Here is a 21,784-nt window from a genome sequence, read left to right as displayed (position 1 = left end):
CACAATGAACTCAGAAAATAAGTGTATCCTATCCAGCTATAACTGACCATTTTTCATTTTGTCAGCAACCACAAAAATGTCTTAACAAACAATCTAGAAAGGTAATATGCATTCAAAATGCTAATGTGTACCTGCAACATGAATGTCACTTAAACAAAGTTTTTTATGTGAGAATTTTCTTCCTCTGTTTTTAAAAAAATGAATTGCTTCATGGTTCTCCTCACTGTCACTCACAGTATACAAGAATTGTGCAAGATCCTTACTAGACAAAATAATATCCTGAAGGCCATCATCCCCTCTTCTCCTTAAGAGTCAGATGTTGAAGTCTTTCAGCTGCCCCTGGAAGTTCTTCAGCACCTTACAGGACAGAGAGCTATAATTCCATGTGGCAATCAATTGGCCAAGTTCCATTAGACACAAAGCTTGTGTGCCTCCATATTCAAAGCTTATGTGCTCTGATCATCTTAGATCACTTACATGGAAAAAGCAAAGGTCAGTGTGGTGACAGAACAGCGCACTTACTATTGGAAGATGTGTATGTATGAAAAATTATTTAGACCAGTGTTCTCTAGTGCACATTCCTTATATTCTATATGCAAGGAAGGAAAGATAGGAAGCTGGTATCTCTGTAGGGCAGAGTTAGAATAATAGAATCATAGACTATTAGGGTTGGAAGAGACCTCAGGAGGTCATCTAGTCCAATCCCCTGCTCAAAGCAGGACAGACACCAACTAAATCATCCCAGCCAGGGCTTTGTCAAGCCAGGCCTTAAAAACCGCTAAGGAAGGAGATTCCACCACCTCCCTAGGTAACCCATTCCAGTGATTCATCACCCTCCAAGTGAAATAGTGTTTCCCAATATTCAACCTAGACCTTCCCCACTGCAACTTGAGACCATTGCTCCTTGTTCTCTCATCTGCCACCACTGAGACCAGCCAAGTTCCATACTCTTTGGAACCTCCTTTCAGGTAGTTGAAGGCTGCTATCAAATCCCCCCTCATTCTTCTCTTCTGCAGACTAAATAACCTCTTGTCATAAGTCATGTCCCCCAGCCCCCTAATCATTTTCATTGTCCTCTGCTGGACTCTCTCCAATTTGTCCATATCCCTTCTGTAGTGTGGGGCCCAAAACTGGATGCAATATTTCAGATGTATCCTCACCAGTGCTGAATCGAGGGGAACATAGATACCTTCTTTGTAAAGTGCAGCCTGAACTCTGCATTTCCTAGGTTTCTAATGCTCTAGTATAGTAATAACACGGTTTAGTTTTCAAGTAGTGTTTGTGAAAGACAGCATGCACTCAAACCACTGGTATGTGCCTATAATCCCTACCTCATTCTATAAACACCAAACAAACATCTTCTGGAATGAGTGAGACAAAGGGGAGTGTGAGAGATAATAACTTTTATTGGACCAACTTCTGTTGGTGAGAGAGACAAGCTTTTGAGCTACACAGAGCTCTTCTTTATGTCTATGTGTAAGCTCGAAAGATTGTCTCTCTCCCCAACAGACATTGGTCCAATAAAAGATATTACCTCACTCACCCTGTCTCTCTAATATCCTGGGACCAACACAGCCACAATAACACTGCATACATCTTCTGGAATAACTATTGCTCACTTTGGCATCATTGCCATGTTTTTAACATACAAATATGTGCACTGATTAGGTGGATGATGTGTGTCAGGGTTCCCTCCCCACTCTGAACTCTGGGGTACAGATGTGGGGACCTGCATGAAAGATCCCCTATGCTCAGTTCTACCAGCTTAGGTTAAAAACTTTCCCAAGGCACAAATCCTTTGTCCTTGGATGGTATTTCTCCCACCACCAAGTCATTTAGACAAAGATTCAGGGAAAAGACCACTTGGAGTCCCTATTTCCCCAAAATATTCCCCTAAGCCCCTTCACCCCCTTTCCTGGGGAGGCTTGAGAATAATATACTAACCAATAGGTTAACAAAGTGATCACAGACAAACCCTTTGGTTTTTAGGACACTAAAAATCAATCAGGTTCTTAGAAGAAGAACTTTATTATAAAGAAAAAAGTAAAAGAATCACACCTGCAAAATCGGGATGGACGATAACTTTACAGGGTAATAAAAGATTTAAAACACAGAGGATTCCCCTCTAGGCTCAACTTTAAAGTGACAAAAACAGGAATAAGCCTCCCTCTTAGCATAGGGAAAATTCACAAGCTAAAACAAAAGATAATCCAACACATTTCCTTGCTATTACTTACAATTTCTGTAATTGTAGATATATCATTCCAGGTATCTTTTTAGGAGCTAGTTTACGTGCTTGATCTCTCTCTCTGTCCCGAGAGGGAACCAACCAAGAGACCACAAACAAAACCTCCCCCCACCAGATATGAAATATCTTCTTTTCCCATTGGTCCTTCTGATCAGGTGCCAACTAGGTTAATTGAACTGATTAACCCCTTACAGGTAAAATGATTCTATACCTTTGTCTGTACCTCTGGCCAGGAGGGATTTTATGTTACTGCATACATAAAGGTTGTTACCCTTCCCTTTATATTTATGACACTGTGTTATAGGTACATTGGGGACAGCATTAACGTTTGTGTTCAAGGTGGTGTTAAAAGAATTTAGAATGTGCATTTTCTTTCCATGTTGAAGGATAAGGGAGTGTATTATGGAGGTGCACACAGTGTCAGTGATATTGTTTAATGGAATCAAGTGATTCCAGTACAGAAAAAGCAGGAGGTAGCAGTGGAGGTGGGAAGCCTAGGAGATGGCAGCTATGTCTGCAGGGAGCAAGAGGACTTCTGCAGGGCCCTGAGCCAGCAGGAGAAACACTCAAGCAGCAGGAGAGAGTGAGACAAGCTCTCTAAGCAGGGAGGCCTGAGAGACACTTCTCCAAGAAGGGGAGAGACTGCAAGGAGTCCAGCTGGAAGTGCCTGTGGAGAAGGACAAACTGCAAACAGGAGGTGCTGGGACTGTTTGAGTTAATGTTCTGTTTTTGGAAGACCTTGTGTTATTGTGGATTATCAGGAGACAGAGGCTGGGCTGGGGCTTGAGCCTAGAGGGCCAGTGTGCCCCTGAGGACTCAATACACGTGAACCCCAGGAGAAGTTTGCTTGAGCTGCCTTTGAAATGAGTGAGTTCTTAGAAGGCCCTGAAGAGCCTTGGGGGAGGGATAGCTCAGTGGTTTGAGCGTTGCCCTTCTAAACCTAGGGTTGTTAGCTCAATTCTTGAGGGGGCCACTTAGGGATCTGGGGCAAAAATCAGTACTTGGTCTTGCTAGTGAAGGCAGGGGGCTGGACTCAGTGATAAGATATTTATATTAATTAAAAAAAATAGTGGGGGGAAGCAGAGGCAGGGTTCTGTAGAGTGACCTCTGCCTATCGGAGGCTGTTGCCTGTGTTATAATGTGGTATTTGGGGTTTAATGAATGTAGATGGAGGTTTCCTTATCTGAACATTTCCTTGCATTTAAGTGATCACTTGGCAGATATTGTATTTAAACAACTTTCACTGTAATCAAAATTTAGTAGTGTTATGGCAAAAGGTGCTAAGGTCATGCCTGTTAGGAATTAGTTATATATAAGCTCTAATTATTCAAAAAGAAATCCTTTGAAAGGTCAAATTGATGAGGAGTACCAGAGAACAGCACAAGTATGTAGAGGCAAAATCAGAAAGGCCAAGGTACAAAATGAGTTACACCTGGCAAGGGACATAAAAGGCAATAGGAAAAGGATCTTTAAATACATTAGGAGTAAGAGAAAGATGACGGAAAGTGTAGATCCTCTACTTAGCGGGGAAGGAGAGCTAATAACTGATGACATCAAGAAAGCTGATGTGTTTAATGCCTATTTTGCTTCAGTCTTCACTAAAATGGTTAATGATGACCTTGACTCACAATTAATATTGACAACCAGGGGGAAGGAATACAAGCCAAAATAGGGAAAGAACAGATTAAAGAATATTTAGATCAATTAGATGTATTCAAGTCAGCAAGGCATGATGAAATTCATCCTTGGGTACTTAAGGAACTAGCTGAAGAAATCTGGGAACCGTTAGCAATTATCTTTGAGAACTCCAGGAGGAAGGGAGAGGTCCCGGAAAGACTAGACAAGGACAAAGTTATCTTTAAAAGGGGGAACAAGGAGGACCTGGGGAATTAGAGATCAGTCAGTCTAACTTCATACTTGGAAAGATACTGGAGCAAATTATTAATCTATCAGTTTGTAAACCCCTGGAGGATAATAGGGTTATAAAGAATAGTCAGCATGGATTTGTCAAGAACAAATCATCCCAAACCAACTTAATTTCCTTCTTTGATAGGATTACTGACCCAGTGGATGGAAGGAAGCCTTAGACATAATATACCTTGATTTTAGTAAGGCTGTTGACCATAGTTCTTCATCACATTTCCCTAGTTTGCTTATGAAAATGTCATCTAGATTAATTTACTACAAGGTGGATGCACAACTGGTTGAAAGATTGTACTCATAGAGTAGTTATCAATGGTTTGCTATCAAATTGGGAGGGTGTATCTAGTGGGGTCCCACAAGGGTCATTCCTGGGTCTAGCACTAGTCAATATTTTAATGAATAACTTGGATAATGGAGTAAAGAGTATGCTTATAAAATCCTCACATGACACCAAGCTGGGAAGGGTTGCAAGCACTCTGGAGAATAGGTTTAAAATTCAAAATGACCTTGACAAATTGGAGAATGGTCTGAATTCAACAAGATGGAATTCAATAAAGACAAATGCAAAGTACTTCACTTGGGAAGGAAAAATCAAATTCACAATTACAAAATAGGGAATAACTGTCTAGGTGTCAGTACTGATGAAAAGGATCTGTGGGTTACAGTGGACCAAAAACTGAATATGAGCCAACAATTTGGTGCATCTGCAGAAAAAGGTGAATATGATTCTGGGGTGTATTGAAGGGAGTGTTGTATGTAGGACACAGGAGGTAATTGTTGCGCTCTACTTGGCACTGGTGAGGCCTCAACTGTGTCCAGTTCTGAGCACCACACTTTAGGAGAGATGTGGACAAATTGGGGGGAAGAGATAGTTAGGATTGGGGGGGAAGTGGGCAGAGGAGAATGGGAGTGTGGGGGGAAGAGGCAGTGGGGAAAGAGGATGGGGGGGAAGTGAAGGGAATGGGAAGAGGAGAAGCTTGGGGTGGGAGCCCATGTGATCGGGGGGCAGTTCTTTGTGCCCGGGGCCTCAGTAAATCTTAGTCCGCCTCTGTTTCTATGATTCTTTGGTAATGGAATTCTCTATAGGAAGTATAAGGCTGTGTCTCCACTGCAACTAGGAGCGAGCCCCTCAGCAGGGCAGACAGACTCCTGCTAGCTGGGCTGCTAGTGTGCTAACAATAGCAGTGTGGATGTTGTGGCTCTGCCAGTGACTGAAGGTAGCAGCCCGAGCTCAAACCAAGGCACTTGGATGGGCTGAGAGCATGAGCTGTGTCTGAGCTGCAGCATCCACACAGCTATTTTTAGTGCACTAGCCGGAGTTAAGCTAGTGTGAGTTTGTCTACACAGGCTGTGAGGCTTGCTCCCAGCTTCAGTGGAGACATACCCTAAAGACCCCTGCAATCCTAAATCCAGTCATTGAGGGGTGTGTGTGAGTTAAAGCACTCTGTGGGCTGGGTAGGTAGTGAATAGGGTGACCAGATGTCTCAATTTTATAGGGACAGTCCTGATTTTTGGGTCTTTTTCTTATATACACTCCTATTACCCCCCACACACTCCCTGTCCCAATTTTTTACATTTGCTGTCTGGTAATAACCCTAGTAGTGAAACCTTTCCCTGGTACCATTGTACAGCAGAACAGATGTATAAGGAGTTAATTCCCATGCTGCCTTACAAGACTGTGGGGTAAGCAGCTTCAGACTTGCAGGTTTTCCAGGTGGAAAGCTCAGGGCCTGTGGCAGTGAGAGGGAATATGTGTTAGGAGGAGAATCTGAGAGGGAGAGGCCTCAGAGAGTGGAGTCTAGGTGACAGGGCACTTGTGCTTTAGCTGAGGTTTCAGAGAGTGTGAGGAGAGTGGGGTGTTGTTATTAGCACCTCCATTCAAGCGAACAGGCCTTGGGCATGTTCTGTAAGTAAACAAATTACTCTAAGAAATACCTTGACTTTTTGTCACCAATTTCACCTCCTGTGGGAAAACGCTGAAAATGGCTCCAGATTTGCTACTGCTCAGCAAAGGGAGAACAATGGTTATAGCTGGATGATAGCATCTAAGTTTCCCCTTCCTGTAAAAGTTGACCCTGTCACTGGTACCTGCTGATTCTACGAATGAGCTTAAAGAAATACCAGTGGATTGCACCATGTTTCATTACAGAGCAGTGCTTTGTTCAGAGCTGGAGTGTGAGGCTGCTTTTATAATTGGCATCACTGAATTGGAGTTACAGGTGAAAGGTGGATAGCTGAAGGGGTGCCAGGTGCCTTCTGCACCTCCTAGGGTGGCAAACTAGCAGTCTTCTCCCCATGGGAAACTGCTGTCATGCCTGTTGGGGAGGATCCCTCCGTCCCCTCATGCAGTGCTGTTGGCCAGCAGAACCTGTGTGTTACACTGACAGAATTCATACAATGAGATGCTCTCAACCAACCCCATTCCCCTTCTCTCTCCCTGTGCCTGTCAACCTAGGGTGACCCGAAGCATGACACCTGGATCTTCACACTGGCCGTCCTGCTGAGCAGCACCCTGGTGTACAACAGCAAAGGCACCATTGACCAGGACTCCATGAATAAGCTGCAGTATCCTTCCAGCGGGGGCTTCCCTAGGGAGTTGGAGTCTGCAGCTGCCAATGAAGGGCTGGGACCTGCCCCCAGGTTTGCAAAGCCTGCTGGGGAGAAGATGGGGTGGGTTTCCAGGGTGCTATGCATAACCCAGAGTCATTCCCAAATAAAATGGAATGTCTGGGCTTCCCTCCAGTGCCAACACCTGCACTCTGCCTTCCCTGAAAGTCTCTCTCCCCCACCCCTTTAGCTCTCTGGAGATAAATGATTGATATAAGAATGGCCATGCTGAGTCAGACCAATGGTCAATCTAGCCCAGTATCCTACCTTCTGACAGTGGCTAATGCCAGGTGCTTCAGAGGGAATGAACAGAACAGGCAATCAAGTGATCCATCCCCTGTTGCCCATTCCCAGCTTCTGTGAAACAGAGGCTAGGGACACCTTCCCTACCCATCCTTGCTAATAGCCATTGATGGACCTATCCTCCATCTATAATTTATCTATACATTTATATGAATTTATATAATAGAAGGATGGTCAGTCATTTAATAACCTTCCCACCCACATGCACACGTGGAGATGTGTGGACACATTCTCACCACTAAGTAACCGGGGGTGGAGGCGGCCCTGGTATCAGATCTTAAGAGGTGTCTGGACCCTGACAATATGAAAACTAAAATGAGCCCCAATAGAAAGAGGAGGAGAGAGGGGACTTCAAAGGAAAAGTATCTCCTGTTCCCAACGATTGCACTAAATTACGCACCCTCTCTCCCTTCAGTCCAATCCTTCTTTTACTGGTCCGTCCCTTTTGCCAGACCCCTCTCCGTGGTGTGTACCTCTTTTTTTCAGCCCCCCCCCCATATGGACAAGACAATAACAAGGAAAACCAAGAAAGAAAACAACTCACCATCTGCTTTACATGAAGCTTGGTTATCTAGCTCTGGACCTTGGCTCAGCAACGGCCACGGGGTCCTGCATAGGCCATTGCCTGCCTGGGCAGCAGAAGCAACAAGATCTTGCTTTCTGGTGTGCAGCTGGACTATGGAGGAAGCCAGGGATGTAGCTATGGGGGAAATGGGAGGCATCACAGACATACCCCTAGGTGTGTGTTAACACAAGTGACTGTGTGGATGTGGCAGCCACCCCTTTGACTGCCACAGCAGGGACTGACCAGGGGACGTACAGAGTTAAAACCATGAGCTTCTAGGGTTTGGAGCTTTGATCTGTAACTGACTCAATCTCTGTGCATTGGAACTGGGCTGGGGGACCTAGAGGGAGAGAACTGCCTCTCTGACTGACGAGAGGATTGCATGAACACACCACCATACCCTCTAACCATCCATGGAAACAAACCTGATCAGTATTCTGGACTTCAGAACTGTGTGAGATGAAGCTGCGGAGCAGCAAACTCATGTCTGTTCTCTTTTTCCCACCTTCTACACTGACCTGTCATCCTCCCTGCCCAGAGTGGAAGAACAGACCCAGTACCCTTTATTGGACAACAGTTTCCAACTTCTGACTCTATCTGAAAAGATCTGAGCCAGGAAGGCATCTCTAGGAAATGCAGCACTAGAGAAACCTGGAGAGATGCCTGGGGACCAGGAAGACAAGCAGGGAAATAGCCTGTAGTAGCAGGTAGAGAGCTGCAGGGGGTGCTGGGCAGGGGCAGGCTGTAGTAGCTGGTAGAGAGCTGCAGGGGGTGCTGGGCAGGGGCAGGCTGTAGTGGCAGGTAGAGAGCTGCAGGGGGTGCTGGGCAGGCACAGGCTGTAGTGGCAGGTAGAGAGCTGCAGGGGGTGCTGGGCAGGCACAGGCTGTAGTGGCTGGTAGAGAGCTGCAGGGGGTGCTGGGCAGGGGCAGGCTGTAGTGGCAGGTAGAGAGCTGCAGGGGGTGCTGGGCAGGGGCAGGCTGTAGTGGCAGGTAGAGAGCTGCAGGGGGTGCTGGGCAGGGGCAGGCTGTAGTGGCAGGTAGAGAGCTGCAGGGGGTGCTGGGCAGGGGCAGGCTGTAGTAGCTGGTAGAGAGCTGCAGGGGATGCTGGGCAGGCACAGGCTGTAGTGGCAGGTAGAGAGCTGCAGGGGGTGCTGGGCAGGGGCAGGGTGTAGTGGCAGGTAGAGAGCTGCAGGGGGTGCTGGGCAGGGGCAGGGTGTAGTGGCAGGTAGAGAGCTGCAGGGGGTGCTGGGCAGGGGCAGGGTGTAGTGGCAGGTAGAGAGCTGCAGGGGGTGCTGGGCAGGGGCAGGGTGTAGTGGCAGGTAGAGAGCTGCAGGGGGTGCTGGGCAGGGGCAGGCTGTAGTGGCTGGTAGAGAGCTGCAGGGGGTGCTGGGCAGGGGCAGGCTGTAATAGCGCCTGGTGAACAGAACACCCTGGGCTCAGCGGACACTGCAGTGAAGACCAGGTGTGTGGAGAAGTTACGGAGACACAGCAGAGTCTGGGCCAGGCCCTGCAGCCACAGTGATAAGCACTGAACTCATCCAGGGAGCGGCTGGGGACAGAGACCCAGCTACTAGCCTGGGCTGTGGAAGGGACAGGAGCCCGAAGGAGGCTATTGCAGCCAAGAAGCAACAGACAGCAAGAATAGGCTGGGGAGCGCTCAGTGTGCTCTGACGGGGTGTTGGCTCCGAAGAGCAGGGTGTGCTGTCCTTGTAAAGGAGAACTATGTAGTGGGCAGCTTGAAGCATAATTGTTGCCAAGGGCTGTAGCAGTCGCTAGACAGAGCTGGGCGGGAAGTACTGTGATGGTGGACAGGAGCAATGCAGAGAGGCCCCCCCCATAGGGTAACCAGACGTCCCGATTTTATCGGGACTGTCCCGATATTTGCTTGTTTGTCCCACGTCCCGACCGATGTTAGGTCGGGACACTGAACAAACAAGCAAATGCTCCAGAGCCCGGAAGTGCTCGCGCCCCCCACCCACTCTGACTCCGCCCCCTCCTCCCCCCATTGGCTCCCTCCCCAAATCCCCGCCTCTTCCCCAGGCTCACCATTCCTCCTCCCTCCGCAAGCGCTGGAGGGAGGCCCGGGAGACGCAGGGGAAGCGCGGGGCCGGGGTGAGTAAGAGTCCGGCCTGGCCCCGAGCAGGCAGGACTCAGTCAGGCGGTTGGGAGAGGAGGGGGCGGCCCGCGGGGCCAGGCGGCGGCTGTTCTCCCCCCCGGGCAGCGGGACTCGGGAGCAGCCGCTGCTGCAGCTCCCACTGCCGCGGGGGGAGGAAGCGGCCGATGGCCAAGCTCGGCGGCTGTGGCTCTGGCGCCCCCGAACTCCCCGAGCCTGGGCCTGCTGCGGGGCCCAGCAGTGCGCACGCTGCACGCGCCCAGCCCCTGGCCAGTCGCGTCTGGGCTGCTGCCCAGCTGGTGCTATCGTGCGGCGGCCCCGGGGCGGAGGCATCGGGAGCCCAGCCCCATTCGTTCCCCTGCGGGACACCAGCGGGACAAGGGGGCTGGGGCCTGCTGCCCCCACCCCAGGGTCGTCCGCGGGATTCCACCAGCTGGGCAGCAGCCCAGACGCGACTGGCCAGGGGCTGGGCGCAGCGTGCGCGCTGCTGGGTCCCCACAACAGGCCCAGGCTTGGGGGGGTTTGGGCCCAGGCGCCAGAGCCACAGCCTCAGCCGCCGAGCTTGGCCATCGGCCGCTTCCTCCCTCCATGTCAGTGGGAGCTGCAGCAGCGGCTGCTCCCGACTCCCGCTGCCCAGGGGGGAGAACAGCCGCCGCCTGGCCCCGCGGGCCACCCCCTCCTCTCCCTACCGCCCGACTGAGTCCTGCCTGCTCGGGGCCAGGCCGCACTCTCACTCACGGCACCCCGCTCCCCCTGCGTCTCCGGGGCCTCCCTCCAACACTTGTGGAGGAGGGTTTTTTTTTTTCTTTTTTTGCCCCGCCCCCCCACCCCGGCGTACCGATATTTGACCTGGGTGATCTGGTCACCCTACCCCCCCGCCCCCCAACAAGGAGAACCACAGACTCATCCATGCCAGGAAACCTGCATGTCACCTGCTTGCCTCCAACAAAGCAATGGACTGAAAAGGATCCCAAGCAGGAGCTCTCATCCTCTGTGGCACTGGCAGCCCCCAGGTCCAAGATAGGAATTGCTGTTACCTGAAGTGTAAATGGTTGTGCTGCTGTCCTTGCAGTATGTGGAGTCTTTCCTTTTCCTGCCAGCCCTCGTCCAATACCCCTTCTCTTAAGCTGTCTGTCTGAGTGGTTACTGGGACCTGCCAGCCAGGGCAGTGCCCACACAGCTTAGCTGCTGATGTGTGTTAAGGGCTTGCCACCAAGTTGTGGCTCACCTGGCCTGCTAGTGGGAATCCTGAGGTGTTTGTGTAGCATTGAGTAGCCTCATTAATTGCACTTGGTGTGGTCTGCGTGTGTGTTCATTCAATGTGCTGGCCCAGCTCTGTGTAGATAGTAGAGGTAGCAGACCTCCATTAAACTGCCCAATAACTCCAGACTCTGTTTTCAGCGAAGGCACCTGGCAGACTCTACAAGGCTACTAACACATAGCACAGTCAGTGGCAAGACTTTCCACTGTTCCCTAGGCTGGCCAAAGACACTCCCTCTGAGATAGAATCATAGAAGCTTAGGATTGGAGGAGACCTCAGGAGGTCATCTAGTCCAATCCCCTGCTCAAAGCAGGACCAACCCCAACTAAATCATCCCAGCTAGGGCTTTGTCAAGCCTGACCTTAAAATCCTTTTTTTTTTAAATAGAGATATCCTATCTCCTAAAACTGGAAGGGACCTTGAAAGGTCATTGAGTCCAGCCCCCTGCCTTCACTAGCAGGACCAAGTACTGATTTTGCCCCAGATCCCTAAGTGGCCCCCTCAAGTATTGAACTCACAACCCTGGGTTTAGCAGTCCAGTGCTCAAACCACTGAGCTATCCCTCCTCCCCTCCATCTAAGGAGATTCCACCACCTCCCTAGGTAACCCAGTCCAGTGCTTCACCACCCTCCTAGTGAAATAGTGTTTCCTAATAGCCAACCTAAACCTCCCCCACTGCAACTTGAGACCATTACTCCTTGTTCTGACATCTGCCACTGAGAACAGCCGAGCTCCATCCTCTTTGGAACCCCCCTTCAGGAAGTTCAAAGCTGCTATTAAATCCCCCCTCACTCTTCTCTTCTGTAGACTAAACAAGCCCAGTTCCCTCAGCCTCTCCTCATAAGTCAGGTGCCCCAGCCCCCTAATAATTTTTTTGCCCTCCACTGGACTCTCTTCAATTTATCCACATCCTTTCTGTAGTGGTAGGCCCAAAACTGGATCAATACTCCAGGTGTGGCCTCAGCAGTGCCGAAGAGAGGGGAATAATCACTTCCCTCAATCTGCTGGCAATGCTCCTACTAATGCAGCCCAATATGCCTTTGGCCTTCTTGGCAATGAGGGCACACTGCTGACTTCTATCCAGCTTCTCGTCCACTCTAATCCCCAGGTCCTTTTCTGCAGAACTCCTGCTTAACCAATCGGTCCCCAGCCTCTAGCAGTGTATGGGATTCTTCTTTATATATCAATACAAACAAATTATGTATTGCCCCTGATGTATCAGAATGCCACCCTCTGATGTACTAGCATGCCACCCATTACTTTGTACATGTTGGTTTAATCAAAACATATCTATCCATCACGCTGTCATCCTGACCTTATCCTTAAGCTGGGTCAGTGTGTTCCTGTTCTCTTTGGGGAATGTGTTTGGTATCGAGGTTTTCTGGTACCACCTTTCTGGAATGTGTTTGTGTATATATTCTTGTGCCCAGCACTACTTAGGAATGTATGTTTCTGCAATATCAGCCCTGTTCTTGCCAGATTCTGTGTGCAGGGTCAGCCTCTTGCTCACAACTTAATTTTGCTTTATATCAGCAAAATTTTGTCTACATTAGCCCAGGCCTCATACCAGGCTTCTGATATGTGGGCTTATGTTTCAGACCCTCATCTTGCTGCACTTGGGAAGCCTTATTAAGACATTCCACTTGGGAAGCAGGCCCCACCTGGTGAATTTGGCTGGCAAAGGTTAGGATGCTGTAGATGTGAGGTCAGCAAGCTGCCAGAAGGCTACCTGGTGGGCAGAAATTAATTAGGCAGGAACTAGACAGGGCAGTGCAGGCGGTGAGATGCAGCATCTAATCAGCATGTCCAGAGCTTGTCCTGGGGATTTCCAAGGCTGGGCAGCCAGATCAACCATTCTGAGTGACCTGACTGAACCAATGGCTGGAATGGGGCTTCCAGGCTGGACTTCTTTTGGCCTACTGCTCCAAGGCAAAGCCCAGGAGGTTTGTGTTTGACTCAGACATGGTACTCCAGGGGAATATGCCTCCATTAGGGATGCCCTAACAGCGGCTCCTGCATTAAGCCACAGACCTGAGTGGAAGGAGAATCGGTCAGCAATCCTGGACCTGCCCTCTAATGTCTGGTCACCAGGGCATTCCTGGACTATGAAAACTGAAAATGGGATTTAATGGCCAGGTACCAATTTATGACCCCCACAGCTGAGAGAGAGATCTGGACAACTCTTCCTAAAGAGAAACCTGATGGGCTGGAAGACACCATCTGGATTGTTGCAGAGCTACAATTAGCCTTCGAGGCTGCAGAGGAAGGGTGCTCAGCCCCAGGACATAAGAACATGAGGCTCAGCTGGTTATCACTGCTGCTATGGGGAAGACAAGAGACTCAGACCTCTGAGAATGGATGGAGGGCATGAGAGCAATGCAGCATAATATTAACCAGCTGGAGGCAGAAAGGGAGCCCTAGATCTAGAGAGAGCAGATGGAGGGAGACAGGGCATCGGAAATGACTCGTGCTCGATTGACAGCTCTCCCATCGGAAGGACTGAGAAGATATACAGTGATGGAGGTTTGGCAGCTCAGGGACCATATGTGACAAAAGTGGGAATGTCCTGTGATATTTTTATGAACTATCTGCATGACACTGTACCTGTCCCCTCAGCATTGCAACCCCTTGGGAGAAAGGATTGATTTTCTCCCTTGGACAGGGAGATCAAGGCAGGTATCCAAGACATATGGTCACTAGTGCTGCCTGGGCAGGAATGAAGATATTGGAATGGAAGCCTTGCTGCCCCCACCTCTCTGCAGGGAAGCAGAGTAAAAGCACCGAGCGGGTGAGCAAATGGAAAAGGGGTTCGACTTAGAAAACACTATTTCACTAGGAGGGTGGTGAAGCCCTGGAATGGGTTCCCTAGGGAGGTGGTGGAATCTCCATCTTTAGAGATTTTTAAGACCTGGCTGGACAAAGCCCTGGCTGGGATGATTTAGTTGGTGTTGGTCCTGCTTTGAGCAGGAGGTTGGACTAGATGACCTCCTGAGGTCTCTTCCAACCCTAATCTTCTATGATTCTAGGGTTCAAGGACATACGGCAGCTCTCAGGGGTTGAGGGACAAAAGTGGCAGGAATAGCAGGGATGGAGCTCAGGGGAGCAGGCACAGCAAAGCCCTGGGTCCCACCAATGTGAGCTCTACCCTAAGTCTGCTTCTCTCATGCTGACCCAAAGACTTTCAGATCCTATATGCCAGATGACTAGGCTGCCTGGGGTCACTGCAGATACTGACTGAAGAGCATTGCACCCTGAAGGATAGAACAAGTTTCCTTCAGGAGTCTGGCTTGGCAGGACTTGCTACCAGGAGACGCAGAGAGGGACCAAGATTGCTGGACCCTGAAGGCCCAGCTTTCAAAGTCATGGAGACCACAGGCCTATCCCTCTGGAACTGTGTGGATACTGGTGGCCCAGCACACTAAAGGAGACTGGTTAAAGTTCAGGGAGTAGAACAGACCTTGTGAATCTGACCCTGTGAGGGGGCATTCTACCCACACAAGTTCTGGAAGGGTTAGTAGAAGCAAGAGAGGCCAATTAGCTATAGGCTGCACCTGGAGAGGAGCTAGGATGAAATGAGGCTTAACTGGAGATGAAGCTCACCTGGGCAGAAGCAGGTGGGGATTCTATAAAGCCAAGGAGCTGGCAGCAGGAAAGGAGGGTTGCAGGGAGGAAAGCTGCAGTTGTGCTCCCTGATGTAAGGGGGGAGGGTAGTAGGAGCCTGTAATAGGAGTGTAAGAAGTAGTAAGGTCTGGGAGAGTAAAGCCTTCAGCAACTACAGGAGGGGTGTGGACAGTGGTGAGCTAATTCCCTAGATGAGCCATGATGAGGCACCACCAAGCAGTGAGCAGATCTCCCTCCCCCCATTACAGACACCATACCAGGGTCAGACCTACACCTAAAGACCCCTAAGCCCAAAGTGAGAGACTATAGCTGCCAGTGAAATATTGCTGAAATACCACATCCCAGAGAAGATCAATGGACACCCAGTTCTGGTGGAATCGGGTACAGGTTTCCATCACACACTCACAGCTGTATGGCAAAAAAAAAAAAAAAAAAACTGCCTAAGGAAGAGTTTCAACTGGGTGATCCGGGTTGCAAACCAAAGTCATCTAGAGACCACAGGAATATGCAAATAATTGAGTCTAGACACTCTCTAGTTATCCTGTGAGTTCCCAGTAGCCGCATCCTCTGAGGAAGCCCCAATTTGGATTGATTTCATCCAGCAGCACAAGGCAGACCTGAGCTTCAAGAGAAGCCTTTGTATCATCAGAGAGAGAGAGTTAGCCCTGATGCCTGCAGAGCATGAAGTCCAGGTGTGCAAGCTGACTATGGACAGGAAAGTGATGTTACCCTGGAGGTCATTCCTGGACAGGTAAAGAGGAACCCAATGGAAGGGCTGGAAGACATGCTGGAATCCCCACCATCAGGCTGACATGAATTCCTATTGGCCCAGACCTTGGGCAAAAGTCTGAGAGGTAGAGTCCTGGGGAGAGCTTCCAATATGACAACAGAACCCCAAGTCATGTATCAGCCTATGGGGCTTAGTAGCGTCCACCCAGAGTTGACTGAGTATCCGGAGATAGTACCTGAAGTACTAGCAGTACTGCAAGGCACTGGGAAAAAAGGGAGTCACCAAGGTAGACTGAACATAGGAGTGAAACACCTGTGGGCGAGAGAAGCTCTCATGCAGGAGTTGGGGCTGAGGAGACTGTCACCTGGGCAGCTATGAGCAGCCTGGAACATGTTGGAAAATTACGTCATTGGCTTCTCCACAGGGGATGATGGCCTGGAGTGCACAGGGCTCAGGCTCGGGTGGGGGCAGGAGTTGTTGAAAATGTTTTCTGCCTTGGCCATCAAAATAACTGGGGCTGCTCCTTGGTACTGGGGTTGATTTAATTTTACTCAGCACCAGGTGGGCCAGCATTTCCACCTCAGCAGCCCATGCTGGGTGACTGTTTGGACACTGGGAGTGGGCAGAAGGCCACTGGCTCTTGTTAGGCCTCTCTGATTTCTTCCCATCAGGTGTGGCAGACTGGTGTTGAGAGCTCTCCTTTGATTAGTGCTTTGACCTGCCTTGCTTTGGTGCTGAGGAAGCAATGCCAGCCTTCAGAGCCAGCGGTGCAGGGCTCAGTTCGAAGGGCTGGTTGGAGGTGTGTCAGCCCTTTTGTCAGAGCCAATCTTGGGGGTCGAATGTCAACTCACCTGATCACTAGCCCAATGGGACTTTGAGGAAGCAGATCCCTTTTAAGAGCCAGCTGTCCATTCTTCTGGGTCAGATGTGCCACTCATCAGTTATTCCAGGAGAAACAACTTCTGATGACTGTCCCTCGACTGGCGAGTTCTAGATGAAGAATACTGACAGACTGAGCATTGGTCCAACATATGGCTCTCACCTAGACAGAATAAACACTGGCTATGGCTGCCAGTGTGGGGAATGAGTCCATTGCATGATGGAAAAGTCCTGTATGCTGAGAACTCTGACCCACCATTGGAAAGGCAGTAGCACCAAGCAACTAACATTTTTTAAAAAATGGGCTTTTTGTGTGTGTTTTGTTAAATACAGATTAAATTGAATTATGAAATAGGGGTAGGTAGCCTCAACGAACTAGACTAACCAGCTAAGATAAGGCAGAGGGAAAGACAGAGAGTTATGGTATGCGTAGCAGATGGGCACTGCTGAGTTTTGTCTTGATGGCACAGATGGTGTGAGAGAGCTGAGGAACGGTTGGGGCCTCTGTGTTCTTTGTGCCTTCTGGTGCAGGATGGGGGCTAGAGGCCTGCAGGGCACAGCCCAAATGGACATTGCTGGGCAAAGATTCTGATCTCATGTGCATGGGGCACACGTGCACCTTGAATGGGATTCACACGGACTAAACATCTTGAAGAGGAAGCTGCAGTCTTCACACACTGAGGAGGAGAGCAACTCCTGTGCTGTACTCTGTAACCTAGGGGAACATGCACTAAACTGCAGGTCTATGGCCCAGGAGTTCTACTCCCAGCCCTGGCCCTGACTGCCATTAAAGTTTGTGTGCACTTCATCACCCTCACTATGCACAGAGGTCTCATTCCTTGGAGGGTAATGATCGTTCATGCATTCTGTAGATAAAGACCTGAGAGCCCACACGGAGCTAAGAAAAATCACAGGGATACCCAAAGCCTGAGCTAGGTGCCTACACTCGAGTACAATGACTAGGGAGAGATAGGCACCTTAGAGTGCAACTCACAAAAGCCAGCAGGCCAGGCGGGGAGCTGCGTAAACCGGCCAATGGGAGATGCTGACAAGAGTGGTGGGTGCTAAGACCCACTCCTAAGGCCATGTTGTAGGGAGATGCCAGATTCTGCTTGAGATTTGCAGCTGGGAATCATAGAATCATAGATATATAGGACTGGAAGGGGCCTTGAGAAGGCATCTGGTCCCATCCCTTGTGCTGAGGCAGGACTAAGTATTATCTAGACCATTCTGGACAGGTGTCTGTCTAACCCGTTCTTAAAAACCTCCAATGACAGAGATTCCACAACCTCCCTAGGCATTTTGTTCCAGTACTTAAATAGCCTTGCAGTTAGGTTGGACATTAGGAAAAACTTCCCAACCCCCTTTGCGGCAATGTAAGCCGATTACTACTTGTCCTGTTCTCAGTGGATAAGGAGAACAATTTAGCACCTTGATAACAGTTTTCAAGTACGTAAACGGCTGTTATAATGTCCCTACTCAGTCGTCTCTTCTCTGGACTAAACAAACACAATTTTTTTCAAACTTTCCACATAGGTCATGTTTTCTAGTCCTTCAATAATTTTTGTTGCTCTCCTTTGAATTTTCTCCAGTGTGTTCACATCTTTCCCAAAGTGTGATGCCCAGAACTGGATACAATACTCCAGCTGAGCCCTCTTTGGGGTGAGGTGCCTTATACTATTTTGGAAAGTATAAGTTTAAGTAGTATACTTCCCTCATAACTTAGGACATGGGAGACCTTGGTTCAAGCTCCCTCTCCACATGAGAGGGAAAAGGAATTTGAAGAGGGGTCTTCTACCTCTCAGGTGAGTTCTCTAACCACTGGGCTATGGGATATTCTGGTGTGATATTCAGTCTCTCCAGTTAAAGCTATTTCATTCCCCATATATAGTTAAAAAGCCATTAGCACAGGCAGTCTCCCACGTGCTGGGTGAGTACTGTAACTACCAGACTATGGGGTCATCCTCAACCTTGTTTAAACTCTCTTTCTCTCTGGCTCCATTGACTCTTTCAGCCACAGTCATGTGCTTGGGACAGTCACTGGCAGGGCCGGCTCCAGGCACCAGCTTCTCAAGCAGGTGCTTGGGGCGGCCGTTCCGGACAGGGGCGGCAGTTCCAGGTATTCGGCGGCAATTCGGCGGAGGGTCCGTCACTCCGCCTGGGAGTGAAGGACCTCCCGCCGAATTGCCGCCGCAGATTGCGATCGTGGCTTTTTTTAGATCGCGATCGCATCTTTTTTTTTTTTTTGGTTTTGTCTGCTTGGGGCGGCCAAAACCCTGGAGCTGGCCCTGGTCACTGGGGGCCTTCTCCAGAATAAAAAGTTGAGCATACAAGCCACAGCCTTTCGGGGGTGGCCAAAAGGTAGTGCCTAAGGGTGCTGGATGTTGGTGGCAGGTTGCTGGGGGTGTTGTGAAGGTAGTTTTGTATTGTTTTTATTGATCTTAATGTCCTCCCATTTGTTGTTAACAGTGGTAACATTTACTTGGGGACATCTTCAGGCAAGCTGTCATTATTTTATGATTTTTGTGTTTTATTTTGTGCTGAGGGATTGGTGAGAGCAGTCCATTTGTTTTTTGTTGGTGTAAATATTGCATGAATTTTTGCTGGTCTGGGAATAAAGGGAAGTGAGAGGGCCCCCTCTACCTGTGTTGTTTGTATTTTTAGTGGGTGAGTTGCGGTATTGGTGTTGGTGTGATGGGAAGATGGATCCCCATAGGGAGATGCTTATGATGGAATGAAAGGAATGGGTAAAGTTGAGTTAGTGGATTTAGAGATAACGGTTAGGATGACTCTTTGGAGGAAAGATAAGCTTCAGTGGTGGCAGAAGATACCTCAGGGGAAGTGCCTCCAGAAGATCCGCTGGGTCCTATTGTGAGAAACTAGGTGACCAAAGGGGTAGGATAATTTTGGTATTTGTTGTGAGAGTTTTTGGAAAACAAATACCTGATTAGTTGTGAGAATTCTATTGTGACATGCCATTCAGGCCTGGCAGTATTGCCAAGACCTCACTAGGTGCTGATGCAGGCCCTGATTTGGTACAGGTTCTCCCACTGGGTAACCGGCAACCCATCAATCTCATGCAGGATGAAGGAGTGGTGCTGTAGCTATGATTTTTTTTTCATCATCCTTGCAGTGTTCGACATGACCAACACATGAGCATCTGTCTGTGTTTGCTCTGTTAGTTATTTTGAAGAGTTTGCCATGTTCTTTGTGGATAAGACAGATCAGCTCTGGGCTGAGTTCCTTGGTTGTCCTGGTGGTGAGAGACGTGGATCCTGATGGAGTATTTCCCCTTGGCTGGGTTTAATTTAGTCTCTGACAAGGATCTCTCTGGTCTAGGCTCTCTGAGGCCTACCGCCTGCAGTCCCAATTCCTGCCCACTGTGGTTACTTACAGCAAGTGCCAGGGCAGTGATGCTATGGTTGACAGCCACTGTCAATGCATTACTTAGCAAGAGGAGGGTGACAACCATTTTGAAATATATGAGGTCCTCCCACTCCTTAGGAAATCATCTCTTGATGCTAGGGTATTTGCCACTTATCACACCATCTCAAATCTCCCTTCTTAAGGAAGGTGATTGAAAAAGTTGTGATTCTTCAATTCCAGAGGCATCTGGATGCAAGTGTCATTCTGCATAGATTCTGACCTCCTGAGGGTCTAGAATGATCTCCTGCTTATGTTAGATCAAGGCCAGCAAGCTATTCGGGTTATGCTGGACCTATCACTTCTCTTGATAAAGTTGATCATGCATTATTACGTCGGTTACTGTGGGATACTTCTAATGTGTGTAGGACTGTTCATCGGTGGTTGCATTCTGACCTGGAAGATCACAGTCGATGGGTGGTGATGGGGAACTGTTCCTCATTGCCTGAAATTTAGCATCCTTCAGGAGCTGATCCTATCATCCACGTTATTGCTAGTTGGAGGGTGTCACACTGTCTGGAGTGGCTCATGACTGTGAGTGCCCTATCTCAGGGCAGACTGTCAGAAAACACAAAGACACCCTAAACTGGTGTTGTGTTCTATAATTAGATTTCACCAAGCCAGTGACATATGTGAACTCCTGGATTACTATACCAGTCTTACCATGGAGTCACAGACAGTCCCCTTAGACTCTCCAGTCTATCTTGCCACCCAGACAAACTGGACTTAGTGATAAAACGTCCCTTAAATAAAATATCACATCACATTTAGATTTCTTCCAGTCACAAGAGACCAGTCACTTACCGCAGATCAATTGGTACTCTAGCTCTTACACCAAAGACAATGCTGGTAGCCGATGCTATAGTAAACTAACTGTAACCCTTCTGCCAGGCCTAGTTGACAGCAGCAAAGGCCAGGTTCAATAATGGAATGCAAAACCAGCTTGAGCCCCCACCCAGTGACCTGGGAAAATCTTACACACACCCCTGGGTGCCTCAAAGAGGCAATACTTCCCCTCTCGCAAGCACAGAGTCTTGGTGTAGCAGAAAATTTTTAATAACATGAGGTAAATTACATCAGCATTAAATTGGGAAAACACCACACTAGGGTTCAAAGACCAAACCACAAGCAAAGACCCACCCCAACAAATTCAGCCAAGTCCTTTTTCATTTCGTTCTTGAGTCCAACAACCCCAAATCACCCAAAATCCCAAAAGTCCAGCAACCCAAATGTCTCTGTCCCTGGTCAATGCAGCCCCAGAGTTCCAAAGTTTACCTGCAGCACTTTTACCTCCCTGGGTGGAAATGGGGGAGGCGGGGTGTTAAGGGGCACCTTACGTGGTCTGAGGTCAACTGCCCTGCCTCTCCATGGGGTTCTGCTGCAGCCTTCACCGTAAGCTGCTCCATGCCACCAGACACTCCATGAGCTGCTCCAGCCGTTCCACGAACTGCTTCACTCTGCCAGCCACTCCGCTCCACCCCACCCCCCATCCCACAAACTGCACCACTCTGCCAGCCACTTAGCAATAGATCTTCAGACACCCCCACTAGGTAGCATAGCACTCCGTGATTTTTTTTTAGCTCTTTAGTGATTTCAGCTTATAGTAGCCAATGGTGCAATGGTGCACCATTGGCCCAACATGAAGTCAGCTCAGCAGTCTGCAACTAGATTCCTAATAGAATCAAAATTAGCTCTGATATTCAACAGTGGAGAGAGAAGGAGGTGCAATGGTGTTTCAGGCCCACACCACCAGATACATATACCTGTCCCCAATCTCTCTCAATTTACTGGGTTTTGGAACCCACACCCCTTGTCTAGCGAGTGCTATTTAGTTAATGGTGAGTCCCTCTGTCATACAACAGTTCCACTAGCCTTGATTCACATAATCAGGGTAACAACACTTTATTCTTCCTGCCCCAGTAACAGAGAAACTGGGGATCCCACAGCAGCCAAAGTAACCACTTTGAGCTGCTGTGGGCTCATGCTAGGCGGGTGGGTCTGTCTAACATAAGAACATAAGAACATAAGGAAGGCCGTACCGGGTCAGACCAAAGGTCCATCTAGCCCAGTATCCTGTCTACCGACAGTGGCCAATGCCAGGTGCCCCAGAGG

General features: G+C 49.1%; 1 protein-coding gene across 10 annotated transcripts in view; it reads left to right on the top strand.

The window, feature by feature from the left end:
* Positions 1–21,784, top strand: part of LOC101951133 (rootletin-like) — a 152,720-nt gene that overhangs the window by 116,544 nt on the left and 14,392 nt on the right. For all 10 annotated transcript variants that reach the window (XM_065579132.1, XM_065579135.1, XM_065579131.1 and 7 more), the window contains one exon: positions 6,627–6,736. In XM_065579132.1, coding sequence (XP_065435204.1) covers positions 6,627–6,736 — 110 coding nt within the window. The remainder of the gene's footprint in view (positions 1–6,626; positions 6,737–21,784) is intronic.

This window comes from Chrysemys picta, unplaced genomic scaffold (genome assembly GCF_011386835.1).
Source record: "Chrysemys picta bellii isolate R12L10 unplaced genomic scaffold, ASM1138683v2 scaf105, whole genome shotgun sequence".
Lineage (NCBI taxonomy): Eukaryota > Metazoa > Chordata > Testudines > Emydidae > Chrysemys > Chrysemys picta.
Note: the sequence above shows the minus strand (reverse complement) of the source record. Positions and strands in the feature narration are given on the sequence as shown.